We start from the raw sequence: 20,642 nt of genomic DNA, 5'->3' as shown, positions 1-20,642 counted from the left end.
TGCAACACTCCCATCCAGGAACACACGCAACAAGTGGGTGCTGTGAAAGTCTAGCCATTAGAAATCCACTCGAGGGGCTGGAGAGTTGGTTGAGTGGTTAAGAGCACTTGTTCTTGCAAAGGACCCAGGTTCAATTCACAGCACCCAAATGGAAGTTCACTATTTCCTCACGCATCAGACACACATGTGGTATACAAACACACACACACAAATAATAATAAAATGAATCCAAAATAAAAAATCCATTGAGGTTCTCAACCTTGCTAAGCACTAGCCAGTGCTCCAGACTTACAAGCAGGGCTGGCAGGGGGGTGAAATAACACCACGCACAGAGCTTGGGCTTGCTTAGTCCATTAAATCCTCGTCCATCAGAACAACATGTGCTCACTGTCCCAAGAGAACAGAAGCAGCAGTGCTCACCTCTGCTGCACCGGTCTGCAGATGGTGCTGTGGGAAGACCAGTCCCTCCTCTGGCAGGCTGTGGAGCAGTAGTACGTCTGCTTGCACTGGGAACACCTCAGCGACCCTGGGGAGACAGTCCATCTCAGCTAAAGAGCGTGGCTGCAGAGACACCTCAGTGGTGATGATGAGCACTGACTGCTCTTCCAGTGACCCAGGTTTGATTCCCCTCATCCACATGGTGGCTTACAGCCCTCTACATAACTCCAGTTCCAGGGGATATACTGCCCTCTTCTGGTGTCCTCAGGAAACGTGTGTACATGGAAAACAGACACTTAAAAGGCAAAATGCCCACACAAAATAAAAACCAATCCTTTTTTAAAATGAAAGAAATACACACAAAACACTGATGAGCTGAGGTTGGTCAGACAACACAATGATAATCACCAAGAAAGACCATGCAGACGCTGGGCTGCTCAGGTCAGGCCTTGGGAGGCGTTTTCAGACTCTTGAATGCAGAAAGAACAAGGGTGAAAGTGAGCGCAGGCTCAAGCTGGAGACACAAACATCCCCAGGAGAGCCTGGAACACACACTGCAAAATGAGAGATGGAGGCGCAGGGTTGCAGGAGGACATGGCAGGTGCAGGAAATGATTTCTATGTGACATTAAAAACAAAATGGGGAAGTGTCACACAGGGGACACAGGGACACTTCTGAAATAAAATCCTACCAGCCCCCAGATGGAAAAAAACAATCTAAAATTAAAAAACAAAAGATCTTAAATGCTTCAACTCTAAATTGAAAAAAATTAAAAAGCTAAATTTCCAAGTAGCCAGTAAGCTTATGGAAAAACTGTCAGGTCCTGAGACTACAGACCAGAACATGGGGCCACATCGCCCACCACGGGGAAGGCTTTCGCTAGACCAACAGCACCACTGACAAAGACACAGGGCGAGCAGGACTTATGGCCATGGAGGCGACCTAGGAAATGCTCTGTGGTTCCTCTACCTGTGACTCCCAGGTGGAGACTCAGAGGCCTCCACAGCCTGGGGCAAAGGGGCTAAGAGCTCTGTTTACCAGAACCAAAAGCTAGACCTGAGTACAACATCTCCAGGAACAGACAACCTGTCAAAACTCCACATTCTATACAACAAAGGTGTACAGGCATCTGTTCATCATAGCAAATAAACTGTAGAACACCATGAACACCATGAGACAGTCATACAATCACTGCTTCTCAACAAACATAACTGGGACAGAGATTAATCTGATAGCCATTCTAAATGAAATAACACGTAAACAAATGGGCCTATGGCCGTGCAATTAATTCTATTATGTGACACTGTGCAGCACGATTGTCTGGGACAAGACAGCAGTTCTAAGACTATAGAGATACCTCTATCTTAAGATGTAAGCCTGCATTTCAGGACATGTAATCTTTGTTTGAAATCATAAAATAACTGAGTAAGAAAGCAGGAAGAACAGGAAGGAGTAAGAGCAACAGGCCGCTGGAGAGGAATGAGTATACATTACACACACCATTTACAGTCAGTGTGTTCAGTGCTCACCACAATAAACATAAAGACCATCCCGTAGGCATCAAAAGCAAGCTTGCTTACCAAACAGGCCACAGCGGTGGCAGGTGGTTGACCGAAGGGGCGGTCCTAAAGAGCTGAAGAGCGCTGCATTACTTACAGACAAGGCATTCTCAAACGACTTGTGGGATTTTTTTTGGTTTTTCAGGAGACACATTATTGCTGGGCTTCTATGAAGAACAAAGAACAGCAAGGTTAAAATGTCTCTTCAGCACTACATGTGGGACCACCTTGCTGCTAACAGTGTAGGTAAGACTTTCACACACAATTGAAACCCTAAACTTAGCATACAAATCAAGCACAAAGTCAACTCTGACAGGGAGCATAGATGACACTAATTATGCTCAACTGGTAAAATGACGACCCCACCATCACCACCACAAGTTGTGTAGAAATAAAACTTACACTAACCACGAGGAAAGCTATTCAGAGGTATGTACCAATCGAAACAACGTTATGAAGCATTTACTTAACCCACAAAAATGTAAGGAAAACATGGATGGCAGAAGATAAGCTTTCAATATGTATAAATGGATAAATGAGGCATCACTGAAATATATCTTGTATGAGAAATTCAAGTAGTAGAAAGATGAAATATTGCCTCATAACTATAAATTAACAGAGATCAGGGGACAATGTACTATCAGATAAAAGATTACATTACAAAAGAGATAATTTCCACAGAGGACAGATATGATCAAATGGTCAATCCACAAGACGACCTCACATAGACCTAGGTTTGTATGGGGTCAACAGCAGAGCTCCACAATACGAAGCAAAACTGAGAAGAGAAAGGCAGTCAGTGAGATTTAAATGTTCTCTCTCAACAACTGATGGACTAGACAGAAAAAACAGCAAGAATTAGAACTCAGCATCACGTCAGTCAGCAGGCCCTGCCCGGAGGAACCAACAAGGGCAGACATGCCTTCTCTTTGAGGGCTAAGCAAACACTAGCAGCAAGCCTGAAACCTACTTTAAATCAAACTACAGCTTGAGAATGAGGGAAGGGACACAGCTCAATAGTGTGTGTCTTCTGTGCACACATTCATGAGAGCCAGCTTCCTTCCATCTCCAGCACAAGAAAAGGGGCACGGGTCTAAGAAAGGATGGCTGAACAGAAGCCACACAATACACTCCAGCTGGGAACAAATATTCAGAAGGTAGTAAGCTTATCATGCCAAATACTTGGAAACTCAAAAGCACTCTTAATGTGTGGGTCTCAGAGGACAAGTTAAGGCATACTGAACAGAAAAAGAAATACAAGTTATCAAAAGTTATGGGACACTTTGAAGCTCCATTGAGAGAAAAACCGAGAACAAAAGCCCCAAGTCAACAAGCTGATGTCTCCAAGTAGGCAATAAAGCGAAAAACAACTGGACTACACACTCTGCAAGCATCGCACAGCTAATCCTTGGCAGACTAGACTCAGCATACATAAGCATTGATTATACAAGTAACAGGGCCAATTTTAAACATTTATAAACCAAGAACATGAAGTAATTTGAACAGAGTTATAAATATTAAGAAAATTCTATCACCATTTTAAGACCCCCAAAAGAAACGACAAAATCCAGGCTAATTTCACTAGGGAATTCTACAACATATTTCAGTAACAAAAATAATGTACAGCTTCATTTTGAGGAAACAGAAGCAAACACCTTCCTTTTTTTTTTTTTTATCAAGGTTAATATTAATTGGTATCAACCAAGAGTAAAAAGTTAGTATTCCATAACCACATGTTATAATATCTTAATTGTAGTAAGGAGGACACTAGTACTTCCTGGCCACTTAGCCTCAAAATAATCACATAGAAACTGTATTTTTTAAAATCACTGCTTGGCCCATTAGCTCTAGCTTCTTATTGGCTAACTCTTGCATCTTAATTTAACCAATCTCCATTAATCTGTGCATTATCTACCAGCAAAGTTTCAGCACGTCTGTCTCCTCTGGCGGCTCCCTGGCTTCTCTCCGACTCTACCCTTCTCTCTCCCAGCATTCAGCATAGTTTCACCCACCCAGCTCTGTTCCCCTATAGCTCTGCTATAGGTCCAAAGCAGTTCCTTTATTTATCTATGGTGATCACAGCATATAGAGGGAAATCCCACATCAAGAGATTAATGTAATCCACAAAAATAACAGACTAAAATATCTGTCACCGTATAATCACTACAGTAAATGCATTTGATTCCTAGAATGGAGGACTTCAGCAAAGACAAGATGAAGTACAAAGTTCTGTCATTTCTGCTTCTAAGCAATGAGCTCAAGAACAAATAGAGTCTGCCAGAGGATCCATCATTCATTGGGGTGAGGAGTGAGTGCCTGAACCGGGCAGCTGCCCGGAGAGGGACCACCGACATTCCCCCAACTCCCCCCCCCCCACCCGCACACTCCCTGCTCTTCCTGCAGGGGTTATTCTCCCCGGATACTGCTTCTCTCTTCTTGTCCCTTCCCAGCTTGCACCCAGAACCCCCTACCCCGCCTCATCCTCCCGTCTTTGGGGCCACAAAATCCCACAGCTCAGCCTGTTTGGGCACCGGGGACCTGGAATTGAGTGCACCCAGGCCTGTGGGAGGTCCCCTCCATTAGCCTGCGTGTAGCAAGGTAGGCCCTTTGTCAGCGAGCTGCTTGGCCTGCAAGGAGACCTGACAGTCTGCCAGAGGATCCATCATTCATTGGGGTGAGTGAATTGAATTCATTGGGGGGAATTGAACTTCTAAAAGAAGACCCAAAGGGGATTACTCAGAGGAAGAAATGGGCAGGCACCAATGCAAGAATTCTTCCAACAATTTGAAAACAAATGAAAGCACCAGAACCAATGAAGTTATAACAGGAGGACTTGAACACACTAATCAAGAAGAAGTAGAAAAAAATGACTTTATGAAAGTAATACAGTCCCTTAAACAGGAGGTGAAAAACTCCCTTAAGGAAATGGACGAGAAGAATAACAAAAAGTTTGAAGAATTGAGTAAATCCATAAATGATATCCTAGGAAACCAAGAAAAAACAATCAAACAGATAATGGAAACAGTGCAAGACTTGAAAACTGAAATGGAGGCAAGGAAGAAAACACAACCCGAGGGCCAGCCATCTGGAAAATCTATGTAAACGAACAGAGACTACAGAAACAAGCATAACCAACAGAATACAAGAGATAGAAGAAAGAATCTCAGATTCTGAAGATACCATAGAGAAAATAAACGCACTGATCAAAGAAAACAGCAAATCCAACAAATTCTCATCACAAAACATTCAGTAAATCTGGGACACAATAAAAAGACCAAACCTAAGAATAATAGGCATAGAAGAAGGAGAAGAATTACAGCTCAATGGCCCTGAAAATATATTTAATAAAATTATAGAAGAAAACTTCCCAAACCTAAAGAAAGATATTCCTATTAAGGTTCAAGAAGCTTACAGAACACCAAATAGACTGGATCAAAAAAAAAAAAAAAACATCCCCCCGCCATATTATAATCAAAACACAAAACATACAGAATAAAGAAAGAATATTAAGAGCTGCAAAGGAAAAAGGTCAAGTAACATATAAAGGAAAACCTATCAGACTAACACCTGACTTCTCTATGGAAACCATGAAAGCCAGAAAGTCCTGGATAGATGTTTTGCAGAAACTAAGAGACCATGGATGCAAGCCCAGATTACTATACCCAGCCAAGCTTTCATTCACTATAAATGGAGAAAACAAAATATTCCAGGATAAAAACAAATTTAAACAATACATAGCCACAAATCCAGCCTTACAGAAAGTAATAGAAGGAAATTCACAAACAAAGGAGTCCAGCATCGCCCAAAATAACTCAGACATCAAGTGACCCTTCACCAGCAATCTCAAATAAAGGAAACACACAATCTCTACTACCAAATAAAAAATGACAACCGGAGTTAACACCCACTGGTCATTAATATCACTTAATATCAATGGACTCAATTCACCTATAAAAAGGCACAGGCTAAGAGATTGGATACAAAAGCAGGATCCAACATTCTGCTGTTTACAAGAAACACACCTCAACCACAAAGACAGACATCTACTCAGAGTAAAGGGTTGGGAAAAGGTCTATCAAGCAAATGGACCTAAGAAACAAGTGGGTGTGGCCATACTAATTTCTAACAAAGTTGACTTCAAACTAAAATCAATCAGAAGAGATGGAAAGGGATACTTTATACTCATTACAGGAAAAATCTATCAGAATGAAGTCTCAATCCTGAATATCTATGCCCCTAATACAAAAGCACCCACTTATATAAAAGAAACATTACTAGAACTCAAGGCAGCCATCAAACCAAACACACTGATAGTGGGAGACTTCAACACTCCTCTTTCACCAATGGACAGGTCAATTCGACAGAAACCTAACAGAGAATTATGAGACTTAATAGAGGTAATGAACCAAATGGACTTAACAGACATCTATAGAACATTCCACCCAAACAGGAAAGAATATACCTTCTTCTCTGCGGCTCATGGAACCTTTTCGAAAATTGACCACATACTCGGTAACAAAGCAAACTTCCACAGTTACAAAAACATATTAGTAACCACCTGCATCTTATCGGATCACCATGGATTAAAATTAGAATTCAACAACAATGATACCCCCAGAAAGCCTACAAACTCATGGAAACTGAACAGTCAACTACTGAACCACACCTGGGTCAAGGAAGAAATAAAGAAAGAAATTAAAGTCTTTCTTGAATTTAACGAAAATAAAGACACAACATACTCAAACTTATGGGACACTATGAAAGCAGTGCTAAGAGGAAAATTCATAGCACTAAGTGCCCACTTAAAAAAAAACGGAGAAAGCACACATTGGAGACTTAACAGCACACCTGAAAGCTTTAGAAAAGAAAGAAGCAGACTCACCTAGGAGGAGTAGAAGACTGGAAATTATCAAACTGAGGGCAGAAATCAACAAAATAGAAACACAGAAAACAATCCAAAGAATCAATGAAACAAAAGCTGGTTCTTGGAGAAAATCAACAAGATTGACAAACCCCTAGCCAAACTAATCAAACGGCAGAGGGAGAACACGCAAATTAATAAGATCAGAAATGAAAAGGGGACATAACCACAGACACAGAGGAAATTCAGAGAATCATTAGATCTTACTACAAAAGCCTGTATGCCACAAAATTGGAAAATGTAAAAGAAATGGACACTTTTTTAGATAAGTACCATATACCAAAGTTAAACCAGGACCAGGTAAATGCTCTAAATAGTCCTGTTAGTCGCGAAGAATTAGAAACTGTTATCAGAAACCTCCCTACCAAAAAGAGCCCAGGACCTGATGGGTTCAATGCAGAATTCTACCAGAACTTCCAAGAAGACCTAATACCTATACTCCTTAAGGTATTTCATAATATAGAAACAGAACAGTCATTGCCAAATTCCTTTTATGAAAGCTACAATTACCCCTGTTACCTAAACCACACAAAGACTCAACCAGAAAGAGAATTACAGGCCAATCTCACTTATGAACATCGATGCAAAAATTTTCAATAAAATACTGGCAAACAGAATCCAAGAACACATTAGAAAAATTATCCACTATGATCAAGTAGGCTTCATCCCAGAGATGCAGGGCTGGTTCAACATACGAAAATCTATCAATGTAATCCATCATATAATAAACTGAAGGATAAAAACCATATGATCATCTCATTAGATGCAGAAAAAGCATGACAAAATTCAGCACCCCTTTATGATAAAGGTCTTGGAGAGATTAGGGATACAGGGGTCATTCCTAATATAATAAAGGCTATTTACAGCAAGCCGACAGCTAACATCAAATTAAATGGAGAGAAACTCAAGGAAATCCCACTAAATTCAGGAATGGGACAAGGCTGTCCACTCTCTCCTTATCTCTTCAATATAGTGCTTGAAGTTCTAGCAATAGCAATTAGACAAAACAAGGGGATCATGGGGATTCGAACTGGAAAGGAAGAAGTTAAACTTTTCATTATTTGCAAGATGATATGATAGTGTACATAAGCGACCCGAAAAACTCCACCAAAGAACTCCTACAGCTGATAAACTCCTTTAGTATCGTGGCAGGATACAAGATCAACTCCAAAAATCAGTCGCCCTCCTATATACAAAGGATAAGGAAGCAGAGAAAGAAATCAGAGAAGCGTCACCATTCACGATAGCCACAAATAGCATAAAATATCTTGGGGTAACTCTAACCAAGGAAGTGAAAGACCTATTTGACAAGAACTTTAAGTCTTTGAAGAAAGAAATTGAAAAGGATACCAGAAAATGGAAGGATCTCCCTTGCTCTTGGATTGGGAGGATCAACATAGTAAAAATGGCAATACTACCAAAGGCAATCTATAGATTTAATGCAATCCCCTTAAAGATCCCATCAAAATTCTTCACAGATCTTGAGAGGACAATAATCAACTTTATATGGAAGAACAAGAAACCCAGGATAGCCAAAACAATCTTTTTTTTTTTCCTTTTTTTTTTCTTTTTCTTTTTTTTTTTTTTTCTCATGGTTTATTTTTTTTTATATTTAAAAATTTCCATCTCCTTCCCTCCTCCTCCCCCCTCCCTCCCCTCCTTCTCCCCTTTCTCTCCCCTCCTTCTCCCCCTTCCCTCCCCTCCCCTCCACCCATACCTCCCCTCCCTCCCTCTCAAGGCCAAGGAGCCCTCAGGGTTCCCCACTCTATGCTAAGACCAAGGTCCTCCCAACTCCCCCCAGGTCCAGGAAGGTGATCGACCAAGCTGAGAAGGCTCCCACAGAGCCCGTCCATGAAGAACAATCAGAGCCCAGAGCCATTGTCCTTTGCTTCTCAGTCAGCCCCCGCTGTTGGCCACACTCAGAGAGACGGTTTGGTCGCATCAGTCCCATTCCAACTGGAGTTGGTGATCTCCCATTAGTTCTGTCCCACCGTCTCCATGAGTGAACGCACCCCTCTCGTTCCTGACTTTCTCCCTCATGTTCTCGCTCCTTCTGCTCCTCATCGGGACCTTGGGAGCTCAGTCCAGTGCTCCAATGTGGGGCTCAGTCACCTTCCCCATCTGTCGCCAGCTGGAGGTTCCCTCACGGTCCTGACTTTCTTTCTCATGTTCTCTCTCCTTCTGCTCCTCATCAGGACCTTGGGAGCTCAGTCCGGTGCTCCAAGGTGGGGCTCTGTCATTTATACAATAAAGGAACTTCTGGAGGCATTACCATCCCTGACTTCAAACTCTATTACAGAGCTACAGTATTGAAAACAGTTTGGTATTGGCATAAAAATAGAGAAGTCGACCTATGGAATCGAATAGAAGACCCAGATCTTAACCCACAAATCTATGAACACCTGATTTTTGATAAAGGAGCTAAAAGCACACAATGGAAGAAAGAAAGCATCTTCAACAAATGTTGCTGGCATAACTGGATGTCAACCTGTAGAAGAATGAAAGTAGATCCGTGTCTATCACCATGCACAAAACTCAAGTCCAAATGGATTAAAGACCTCAATATCAATCTGAACACACTGAACCTGTTAGAGGAGAAAGTGGGAAGTACTCTACAACATTTGGGCACAGGAGACCGCTTCCTACGTATAGCCCCAGCAGCACAGACATTAAGGGCAACATTGAATAAATGGGACCTCCTGAAGCTGAGCAGCTTCTGTAAAGCAAAGGACACTGTCACTAAGACAAAAAGGCAGCCTACTGACTGGGAAAAGATCTTCACCAACCCCGCAACAGACAAAGGCCTGATCTCCAAAATATATAAGAAACTCAAAAGACTAGACTTTAAAATGCTAATGAACCCAATTAAAAAATGGGGCACTGAACTGAACAGAGAATTCTCAACAGAAGAAGTTCGAATGGCCAAAAGACACTTAAGGGCATGCTCAACCTCCTTAGCAATCAGGGAAATGCAAATCAAAACAACGCTGAGATACCATCGTACACCTGTCAGATTGGCTAAAATCAAAAACACCAATGATAGCCTTTGCTGAAGAGGATGTGGAGTAAGGGGTACACTCATCCATTGCTGGTGGGAATGCAAACTTGTGCAACCGCTTTGGAAAGCAGTGTGGAGGTTTCTCAGGAAATTTGGGATCAACCTACCCCAGGACCCAGCAATCCCACTATTGGGAATTTACCCAAGAGATGCCCAATCATATTACAAAAGCATTTGTTCAACTATGTTTATAGCAGCATTATTTGTAATAGCCAGAACCTGGAAACAACCTAGATGCCCTTCAGTGGAAGAATGGATGAAGAAAGTGTGGAATATATACATATTAGAGTACTACTCGGTGGTAAAAAACAATGACATCTTGAATTTTGCATGCAAATGGATGGAAATTGAAAACACCATCCTGAGTGAGGTAACCCAGGCCCAAAAAGATGAACATGGGATGTACTTACTCATAATTGGTTTCTAGCCATAAATAAAGGACATTGAGCCTATAATTCGTAAAAAATCCTAGAGAAGCTATATAAAAAGGTGAACCCAAAGAAAAACATATAGTTATCCTCCTGGATACTGGAAGTAGACAAGATTGCCAGACAAAAAATGGGAACATGGGGGTGGGGTGGGATGGGGGGATGGGGGGATGGGGAGAGAAAAGTGTGAAGTGGAGGATGGGAAGAGCTTGGGGGAATAGGATGGTTGGGATATAGGAAGGGTGGATATGGGAACAAGGAATTATATATCTTAGTTAAGGGAGCCATTCTAGGGTTGGCAGAGACTTGACTCTAGAGGGGTTCCCAGGTGTCCAGGAAGACGCCCCCAGCTAGTTCCTTGGGCAGCTGAGGAGAGGGTGCCAGAAATGTCCAGATCCTATTGTCATACTCATGAATATCTTGCATATCACCATAGAACCTTCACCTGGCATTGGATGGAGAAAATGGACAGAGCCCCACATAGGAGCAACCAGACTGAGCTCTCAAGGTCCTGATGAGGAGCAAGAGGGAGATCATGAGCAAGGAAGCCAGGACCGCGAGGAGTGCTTTTACCCATTGAGACGGTGGGACAGATCTAACGGGAGACCACCAAGTCCAGTCGGAATGGGACTGATGGAACAGGGGACCAAAACCGGGACTCTCTGAATGTGGCTGATGGTGGAGGAGGACTGAGAAAACCAAGGACAACGGCAATGAACATGAACTCTACAGCATGGACGGGCTCACTGTGAGCCTTGTCAGTTTGGTTGCTCACCTTCCTGGACTTAGGGGGAGCTGGGAGAACCTTGGACTTAACATAGTGAAGGAACCCTGATGGCTCTTTGTCTTTGGAGAGGGGTGGAGTGGGGTATGGGTGGAAGGGAGGGGAGGGAAGGGGGAGGAGGAGGGGAGGAGATGGAAATTTTGAATAAAAAAAATGAGAAAAATAAAAAAAAACAAATAAATACAATGACTCAAAATTCCTCAGCATAAATCTAACTCAAGATTTAACACACAGAAGCTGAAACCTGCAAAGCGAAAGAAATCAAAGACTACAAATGGACACACATCTGTGGGTCAGAAGATTCAGTAGAAAAGGTGTCTAACTGCATCAGATAATACATGTGATGCTATCTGGTCAAATCAGAGCAGTATTACTTTGTAGATATGGGAATGAGAGTATTCTAATCAGTCTATTTAAAGGCAAAGAAACTTAGAATCTTGAAAAGCAAAATAAAGTTGAAGTATCGATGCAATTTCAGGACTTATCTGTCTATGTGGCCATGGTCCCAGCAGGAGAACAGAGAACAAGTGGAAAGCAATGAAGAACACATTCTCTATGGCATCTATAACTTCAAGAATATCCTCAACTGACTTGACTAATTTGCAGACAACCAAGAAAAGCTAGCCTTCCCACAAACAGCACCCAGGACAACAGAACACCTCCAAACAAGACAAAGACTACAACCCAAGCTCATTAAGCAAAACTGAGTCAAAAAGGATTAAAATATAAAACCATGAAACATTCTCAAGAGGAACATGCCTAAGTTACCTAGAGTAGCAAAGAGTTTGCACTCAACACACACACACACACACACACACACAAACCACACTTGGATTCTGAAGCATAAAAACAGTTTTCAAAACTTAAGTTAAAAACAAATGATCCAAAAAGAAAATGGACAAAAAGACAAACATTTCTCCAATGGATATTGTACACGGACTTTTTATCAGATAAAATACTAAAAATCCAGCCCAATCTCCAAGGAATTACCCAGAGAGAAAAAAACCTGTAGTAGAATTCCTTGGATAAAACATTCTCAAAATGACTATAGAACTCGGATAGCCAGGGTTGAAGGAGGGGCAGGTGATGTGGGATTCCCCTCTGTATTCTGTGAATATTATAGGTTAATAAAGAAACTGCTTTGAGCCTATAGCAGAGCAAGGCAAAAAGAGCTAGGCAGCAGGGGAGGGAAGATGAGGACAGACTAAATGGAATGTGGGGAGAAAGAAGGCAGAGTAAGAGAGAAGCCAAGGGAGCCAGACAGAACTTTACCCGGTAAGCCACAGCCACATGGCGATACACAGATGACTAGAATTGGGTTAAATTAGTAAGAGTTAGCCAATAAGAAGTTAGAGCTGATGGGCCAAGCAGTGATTTAATTAATACTGTTTCTGTATGGTTATTTCGGTTCTGGGCTGCCAGGAAGAACAGGCAACCTCCTACAACAAATTGGCACACCAACATGGTTGACTACGACTAAAATCCACTTAAAACCTGAGAGTGTTTGGGAAGAAATTCTAGGCAGAAAAAAAAAAACCAAACCCAAACCAAACCACCCAAATTAGGCATAGCTTAACACCGGGGCTCCTTTAAGAGTGGTTTTCCTAATTCAGCGGCAGCAGAAAAAAAAAGTCACACAGTTTAGTAAGGGCAGCTTTCTGGGCTGTGCTGCCAGTGTGAACTCTGGTTCTTTCGGGAGGCCAAGCACTTGAAAGGGTTTGAGATCAGCATGCTGCAAGTTACCTGGTGGCAGCATGGGCCAACTGGTTACCAGAATTGAGGTGTTAAGGACGACTCCCACCCAGAAGTCTCAGAGGCAGAGAATGGAGCTCCACCATGTCAGACTGGGCAGAGCCAAAGGCAAAGCACTCTTAGAAGCGCTTAGCATTTTAAGAAGCACTCCTGGACATATAAGAATTACAGATACAGGGGCTGGAAAGATGGTTCAGAGGTTAAGAGCAAGCACTGCCTGCTCTTCCAAAGGTTCTGAGTTCAATTCCCAGCAACCACATAGTGGCTCACAACTCTCTATAATGGGGTCTGGTGCCCTCTTCTGGCCTGCAGGCATACACGCAGAAAGAATATTGTATACATAATAAATATTAAAAAAATAATAAAGTTGATTTATCAAATACAATACTTCATTCTATGGGCTGCTAAGCTAAGCCAACATGTGTATTTTAAAGGTTTCTTGAGTTCAAAATTTGGGTCTAAGGATTTGTTGCTTTGGAAAAGAGGTGGTTCTTTTGTTTCCACAGAAGATGAGAATCTGTGGATTAATTCTAGACTAATCAAGACCCCTGAAAGGTCACCATGTATACCCCCCAAAATACTTCACCCAACAAAAAGCAGGAAGCAGTTTGGAGATAACTATGCCCATATTCCCAAATATTGTCTATAAATGTTTATATTTAAGGGGGCATATGCTATAGAGATTTGCATTGGTGTAGATCTTAGTTTATTGATGCAAATTTTAGATCAATTCTGTTATATGTATATTTCTGCTCTTGATTAAGGTATTGTTTTGTGTAGCTCATCTAAAAATGTAATGTATAATTAAGAAGTATAGGTTAATAGATAATTATAATAGTCAAGCTTATAGTCATGTTAGTTAGGTTTTCTAGATAGAGATATATTTCAGTTAGATAGGTATTCTTCAAATATTTCAGAGACCTTCAGAATATGGCATTTAAAGATTTAAGAATTTAGGACTTTTCATGACAGCAAGACACATCTGCTCCTAGCAGCACTAATTGCTTCAAGAGGAGGATGGGCATCAAAGAAGCTCCTTTAGGAGTTTGCTATCCATTTGTGCAAGAAACTGCTCTTGCCTGGACTGCTTGATGCTATGCTGTATGAACTGGACATGCAGGACCCACACAGAAATGACTGCTGAGCTTGCCTAAAGGTGAGATGGTCCTTTGGGATTCCTGCTTCATGAAAGAGCCTGCCAGACATTGTGCAGGACACAGAAAAACGTGACTGGCAAACTGCCAATAGAGGAGGATCTATCTTTGAAATTTCCTGCTTCATGGAAAAGTCTGCTGGATACTATGGGCCTGCAGGATGAGGATGAATACCCCAACAATACAGAAGACCTTTGGGTGACTGTCCAGGCAGCGAGATGTGTCTCTCACTTCTAGAGTTTTAGAAGTTGCTTATATGTATTTTATGTTTACTTAGGTAATAGTATACCCTTCTGGAGTCTTTGATGGAGTTGAAGAATATATAATTATAGTTACAGTTTTCCTTAGTTATGATGAAAGATAAAATAGATATAAATATATTTAACTAATTCTTGCTTGATAACTTCTATGTAATTTTACTAAGTTAAAGTTTAAACCTTCCTTTTTTTATTTAAACAGAAAAGAGAAGGTGATGTGGGACTTCCCCCATATGCTATAAATGCCATTGGTTAATACAGTTTCTATGTGGTTATTTTGGTTCTGGGCGGCCAGGATGAACAAGCAGCCTTCTACAACAGGAGGGGCCTCTGGAGGCCACCACGGAAAGGCATGTAAGGGGCCCTGCGATGATAGCAATGGTGTCTCTCAGTGCAGGCTGTGACCCTGGGGTCACCAGATAAAGGTTACACAGAACCTCACTTTAACTCCTGCCTGCATGTGCACCTACAGTTACCTGGAAAAAGAAAAAGGAATTTTCCCTAAGAAAGGTTCTATGTTAGAGAAAAGCAAACTTGACCTTGGACCCCTAGAAAAAAAATGCCTCTTTAGTAGTACAGTCCAAAAATGTCAGAATGGAAAAAAGAAACTTACAGTTTTTACTTGCTTGGGTGGTGAATTGTTTCCAAGACTTAATGGTGACACTGGGTTCCCTAGGAGAGGGAGAACACAATTCCCAGTAAATGCCAAATAGTTTTCACTTCTGATAATGTAAAACAGCATAACCCAGTGAGGCCCAAACAGCAGCTCTCTCCCTAACAACCTCCCAGCTACGCTATAAAAAAATGTAAACGACATTTTTCAGGCAGAAAATAAAAATTTGCTAGAATCACAGATGTGCGTATCATTTCTTGACTACTACTTCTCCCACTGAACTTTTCTCCAGTCAGAAAGTAGACATTCTTACTCTCACCTTTCCAACTCCACAACGTTGCAGTTTTTAAATGAATGACCTAACACGTCAGCTGGATTCCTGTAAGCACGCTCCTCTAGCTCCTCTACACACAGTCACCTGTGACTGACGTTGTTTCTAACGTTGTATCTCAGAGGAGCAGCCAGTGATCTTCTCAGATAACTTAATGCTTTTCCTTTAACAGCAGCAACACTCAAGTGGCAAATTAAGAGCTGGTGCTAATACACAGGAGGACTAAGTAGGGAGTAAAGGTGAACGACTAACATTAAGGGCCATTTGAGGGGTTGGATGGAAACCTACTACTGTCAAAGCTTCTTAAAATATACACACGTATGAATAAAACTGAAATGAAGTCACCAGAAATAACAGGGAGGAAATGCCCCAACGTTCCCCAGCAGTGAAACCTCCTCCTCCTCCGATGCCAGGAACGGATCCCATCTAGTTGACTGGTTGGCCAAAGGTACTCCACGGAAAATTTCCAGACATTTCAGGGTACTGCCAAGGTTACTGGTTATGCTCTCCAGATGGTAAAACCCTACTACTGAACACTTATACATCACCGAACACTTACAAGTCAAGCTGTTGCCAAACTACAGCCTTCACCCTACTCACTAGTGTTCCTCTGCACATGACCACAGGGGAAGGTAAGCCACCAGTCAGCTGAAAACCCTGATGTGACATATTGTGAGAATAATCAACTAACTACTCTGATTGGATGCAAGCCCACTCCATGAAATGGAGCCCATGCTTGACACTCCTCGGGTGGCCAAGAACCTCAAAAGCCCATGGACCTAGGGGAAAACTGTTCTACTGTTTTATTGTTATGCTGAAGGAGCACAGCAATAAAAATGACAACATTCTGCTACACCTACAGACAGACCAGTGTCTCACTCAGTCACCACCAAAGAAGCCCTGTGCAGTGAGTGGGTGTGTACTAACAGAGCACCCCACAACGGGCAACGAGCAGAGGCTTTGAAACACTGAGTCCTAAATGGCATGTCTTTACCAAACTCCTCTCCTCGGGGCTCAGATCTATAAGGAAGAGGAAGTGAGAAGATTCTAAGAGCCAGCGGGGATGGAAGACCGCAAGGAAGCATTGACTTCCAGCCATAGCGGGCTGGCACGTGAACTCAGATTGTGGCAACATGCACCAGGTCTGCACAGGTGCAAAGTGGATGGGGTCTCAGCACAAAGACGGAAAAGTGAACAGGACCCTCCATCCCTAACCAGGAAGCTACATAAACTGATGCCCATTTACAAAGGAATCTGACTGGATAAGTAACCACATGGAAGGGCAGCCCCATGTCTATTGCCTAGCAGTCGATGTCAACACAAAGTGAGTTCTCTGGTGTGCGCGAAGACGTTTTCTCATGCTGCTGCTGCTGCGTGCGTGCGTGCGTGCGTGCGCCTTGCTAATCTTTTGCTTGTACCTTATGGTTTCTGATTTTGTGGGTTTTATTAGTTTTGTGTGTTTCTTGTGCTTTTTTTTTTTTTAAAAAATCTCGTTTACCTGTTTTCTAAAGAGGTAAGACAAAGAAGTGTGGAGTAGGGTAGATGGGAGGATCTAGGAGGAGTTAGAAGAGGGGAAACCATATTCAGAATGTTAGATGAAAATAATTTAAAGTGTTATGTTAATACAGCGTGGAGTCCCAGGCCATGTCAGTAACTTCTGCAGATGCATTAGAACCAGTGGTTTCAGCTCACACATCTGTGGCCTGTTGCCAATGGAGAACACTGGCTTACTGACTTTCCAGGAGCTGTCAGAAGTTGACGCGTCATGTCAGATGTTCATGCCCAGTGTCAGCATCAACATGCATGAAGCTCCTGAGTGCAAGTACATGTTCCTGAGATTATAATTTACCTAAACATTTTTTTTAACTTGGTGTAAAATATTTTTTGTTCCTTTGTAGTAACAAACTCTAATTTTGAGAAAACGTTTGGCAAACAGCTAAGTCAGAAGGAGGTCTGGCATCCCTTTCAGGTCACAGTCCTAGGCTTTCCATCCCTCACTAGAAACTGAGAGCAAGCCTTCCTTCCTTGTACAAAATACAAAAAAAGACACTTCTACACAAACATGGTAATTTTCACTGTTCCATATAAGTTTTTTTTTTTAACAGAGCTGGCATTTCTGGGTTTTGTTTATTAGTTTATGGCAATGAAAAATTCAAGGACCATTAGCCCAGACTGGTGCTGGACCTAAACTGAGCTATGAGGTGAATACAGTTTGCACATCCTTAGTTTAGACTTAAGGGCCACACTGGACTGGATTAGCACAGCATTAAAAGATCATACTTCATACACCAAGAAATTAAATCCTACTAGGCCCTCCTCTCCTTAAAGAGCAAGCTCAAAGCAAATCACATGAGAAACTATTACCATCCTAACTACATATCTGAGGGCTACTTTGTGCAAGGTAATTTTAAATCAACTTCACGATTCCCATTCCAAACCAGCATGAGTCAATCTCTCCACATCCTTGAGGATCATCTGTAGCAATTCCCTCCTGTGAAATCTTTTCTGTGATTAAAGAAGCCAAGGACACTACTTGGGATTTGCTTTCCCTTCTAAATAATAATTAGGTGAAAGAACTCTTCTGTAGTCATTTGGCTGCTGTTACCCCACTGACGTTCACTCTTAAATAGTCAGAAAATCCATCAAATCAAATAGAAGAGCAGACTGCACTCACCTGTGGGCACTGTCTTCCTGTCTCCTTTGGATCCACCTACTTCTCCATTGATACCAGCAGGGTTTGAAGAGACCACCGAATTGTCTTCCTGACTAGCTAAATACTGTTTGCTTTGCTCACAAAGCAAGAAACTGTTTTTATTTCCACTCTCTGGGCTTTTCAGTCTGAAGTTGGGATGATTATGCTGTGCTACAGGGCTTCTTAGTAAATCCTGTGGTGGAAGCTTGCTTTCCTTTTTCTCAAAATTAAATGGCTCTGCCATTTTACAAGTAGAGGCTTCCAAATTACTTCGTGGAATCATATTAGGTGGCAATTTAGCATTCACTGAAGTCTGGGGAAAGAAATACATTCAAGAGGTGAATTGAACTGAGAAAGCAGAACAATAAGTCCAGGTGACTTCTTTCAAACATTATATATCAGATAATTCCTATAAAAAGCCAGCAGATTTTACGTTGCTATCAAAGTCTGGCCTACAGTAGTACATAAACATGTCTCTATAATTATAAAGTCCAGGCTTGGCAGATCCGCTTACACCAACTCAAGAGCAGGAAAAGCATCGTCTCAGAGATCCACACCATTCCTTACTCTGAAGTACCAGGAGCAGAAAGACCTTTCACAATGGAAAGCCTCCTCCTTCCTAGTGGAGAGGGATATGGTCTACTGCTCCAATCGGGCTGTCACTCTGCTGTCTGTCTTACGCCATGCCAACTCGAGCATCACCAAGTTCCACTTTACCCAAAAGCCCTGGCTCTCCCACCTGCCTGATCATCTGAGCCATCTTTCTCAACTCCTCTCAGCTGACCTCTAAGCTCTCTGGTTTTCTCAAGCATTCCAGCTGAGCTTCATAAACTGAAAAAACAAATTTCTTTCAAGGACCTATGTGTGTATGTATATTCCTCTGAAAATGCGAGACTTGCTGCAAGTTTCCATGTTTCGGTGTCTCCAAGGGCCTGGGAGGCACACCTGTAGGACACTGCTGGCTGGAGGTTTTCCTGCCACCTGTACTCATGGCCTAGACGGAAGCCCCCGGAGGAGAGCAGAGTGGCTATGCCATGCAGGTGAAACTGCCTTTTCTCCAAAACCTTCAAAGGGAGAAGCCAGAAACTACATGTCATTTACAGTAGCTTTGAACAAACGGACGGCAGAAAAATGCTTTTGAGTCCTCAAACTCCTATTTCATTTGTTTTAAATTAGATGTAGTTTAGTACAATCCTGACAATCCATAAAAGATAATGGACTTAGAGACCATGAAAACAATCCAGCAACAGAATAAGTTTTATGAGCATGCAGCATCTGAAACACTAATCCGGATTCAAATAAGCAGATGGCCCGCGTATTTCTTATTATGCTTATTTCTTATTATGCGGTACTTCTGATAGACTTCCAAGCGCAGTACTTCAGTGGCCTTCGCCTTAGCCTACACCAGTGTAACCTATGCTGAGTGCCCTCAAACACCGCCCCAGGCACTCCAGCCCAGACTTGAGACTTTTTCTCCTCCCAAGCTTGCTCTTGCCTTCCTGGTGGCCTTGTGCATTTCAGGAGAGACATCCTATGCAAAAGGAAAGGCTGTTTTAGAGCTGCAAAATTCGATGGCTCCGAAGAGCCCCACCTTCCTCATTAAGTAATACTAGTTTGTTCAAATCACTTCATCTTTCTAGCATTCAGTGACTCTGATAACTTTCTCAACACTAATCGTGAAGATTAGACACGTGAATCCGGGTCAGATACCTAATTATGCAGTTCCCGCGATGTCGGGGAAATAAAGACACCTGAGTTGCTTTAACTCTGGAGGCCAAGTAGGAGAAATTTACAGCTGGGGCCCTAGAAAAGTCTAGTGCCAAGATGTCTGACTGGCACACAGCGGGTGCGTTATCACGCCTATTAGGCCAGCAAAGGCCCTCACTTATAACCTGATAGCCCTGCAGCTGCTACAGGAGGCAAGAGGGTTTAGGCAAAGGATCTAAGCCGTCCTAACAGCACTCCTGCAGCGGCTTTAACCAAAGCACTGAATCTATGAGTCTTTGGGGAGAAAAAAAAAAAAAAAACAAACGCGACCCAAACAGCTTTTGGCACTGGGCTGTTTCCAAGCCTGTTTGCCCACACCCCAGTTCCCGGGCCCTGGCTCCCTCTAACCCAGACAGGATCCACCCACACACCCAAACCTCTCAGCCAGGCCCGGAGGGTCGCCTCTGCCCTTCCAGCCTCTCCCCATGAGCAGGTCCTGTGCCCGCTCAACGCCCGCCCGACTTAACGCCCGACCTCAACGTCCAGCTGCCAACTTCCGGCTTCCAACGACCCAAGCCCGAGGCCCATCTTGACGCCGCGTCCTGCACCCTGGTGCCCAGGCCTCCTGCCCTGGAAAGGGCCTTTGACCCCGACCTGTCTCTGAAGCATGGTGGTGCTGGTGTTTGCCACAGCCCGAGCGAGGGCCAGGAGCTCCACCCGCACGCACGTACGCACGCACTCACCTCGCTTTGAGGACCCAAGGCCGCCCTCGTGCCTGGCCCCGCGCCTGCGCAGTCCGCGCCCACGCGCCCGGGGCTCTGATTGGAAGCAGGTGCTCGCGGTGGTGCAGGCTCAAGCACCCCCGGGACTCTTCTAGCTTTCTCTAGAAAGGTGTCCCCGGAGCATCAGGGGCGAATTTCGAGAGAAAAGGCTTCCCTGAGTCACGGG

General features: G+C 42.9%; 1 protein-coding gene across 1 annotated transcript in view; it reads right to left on the bottom strand.

Moving 5' to 3' along the window:
* Tdrd1 (tudor domain containing 1) overlaps positions 1–20,377 on the bottom strand; it is a 47,766-nt gene extending 27,389 nt beyond the window's left edge. Inside the window, 6 exon segments of the mRNA XM_038333851.1 lie at positions 421–526; positions 2,019–2,133; positions 2,135–2,164; positions 14,965–15,023; positions 17,970–18,300; positions 20,229–20,377. Of these exon segments, the coding sequence (XP_038189779.1) occupies positions 421–526; positions 2,019–2,133; positions 2,135–2,164; positions 14,965–15,023; positions 17,970–18,300; positions 20,229–20,363 (776 nt within the window). The 5' untranslated portion in view covers positions 20,364–20,377.
* Positions 20,378–20,642: the final 265 nt, after the last annotated feature.

The sequence above is a fragment of the Arvicola amphibius genome, chromosome 1, assembly GCF_903992535.2.
Source record: "Arvicola amphibius chromosome 1, mArvAmp1.2, whole genome shotgun sequence".
NCBI lineage: Eukaryota > Metazoa > Chordata > Mammalia > Rodentia > Cricetidae > Arvicola > Arvicola amphibius.
The sequence above is the reverse complement of the archived record's forward strand: the minus strand, read 5'-3'. Positions and strand labels throughout refer to the sequence as shown.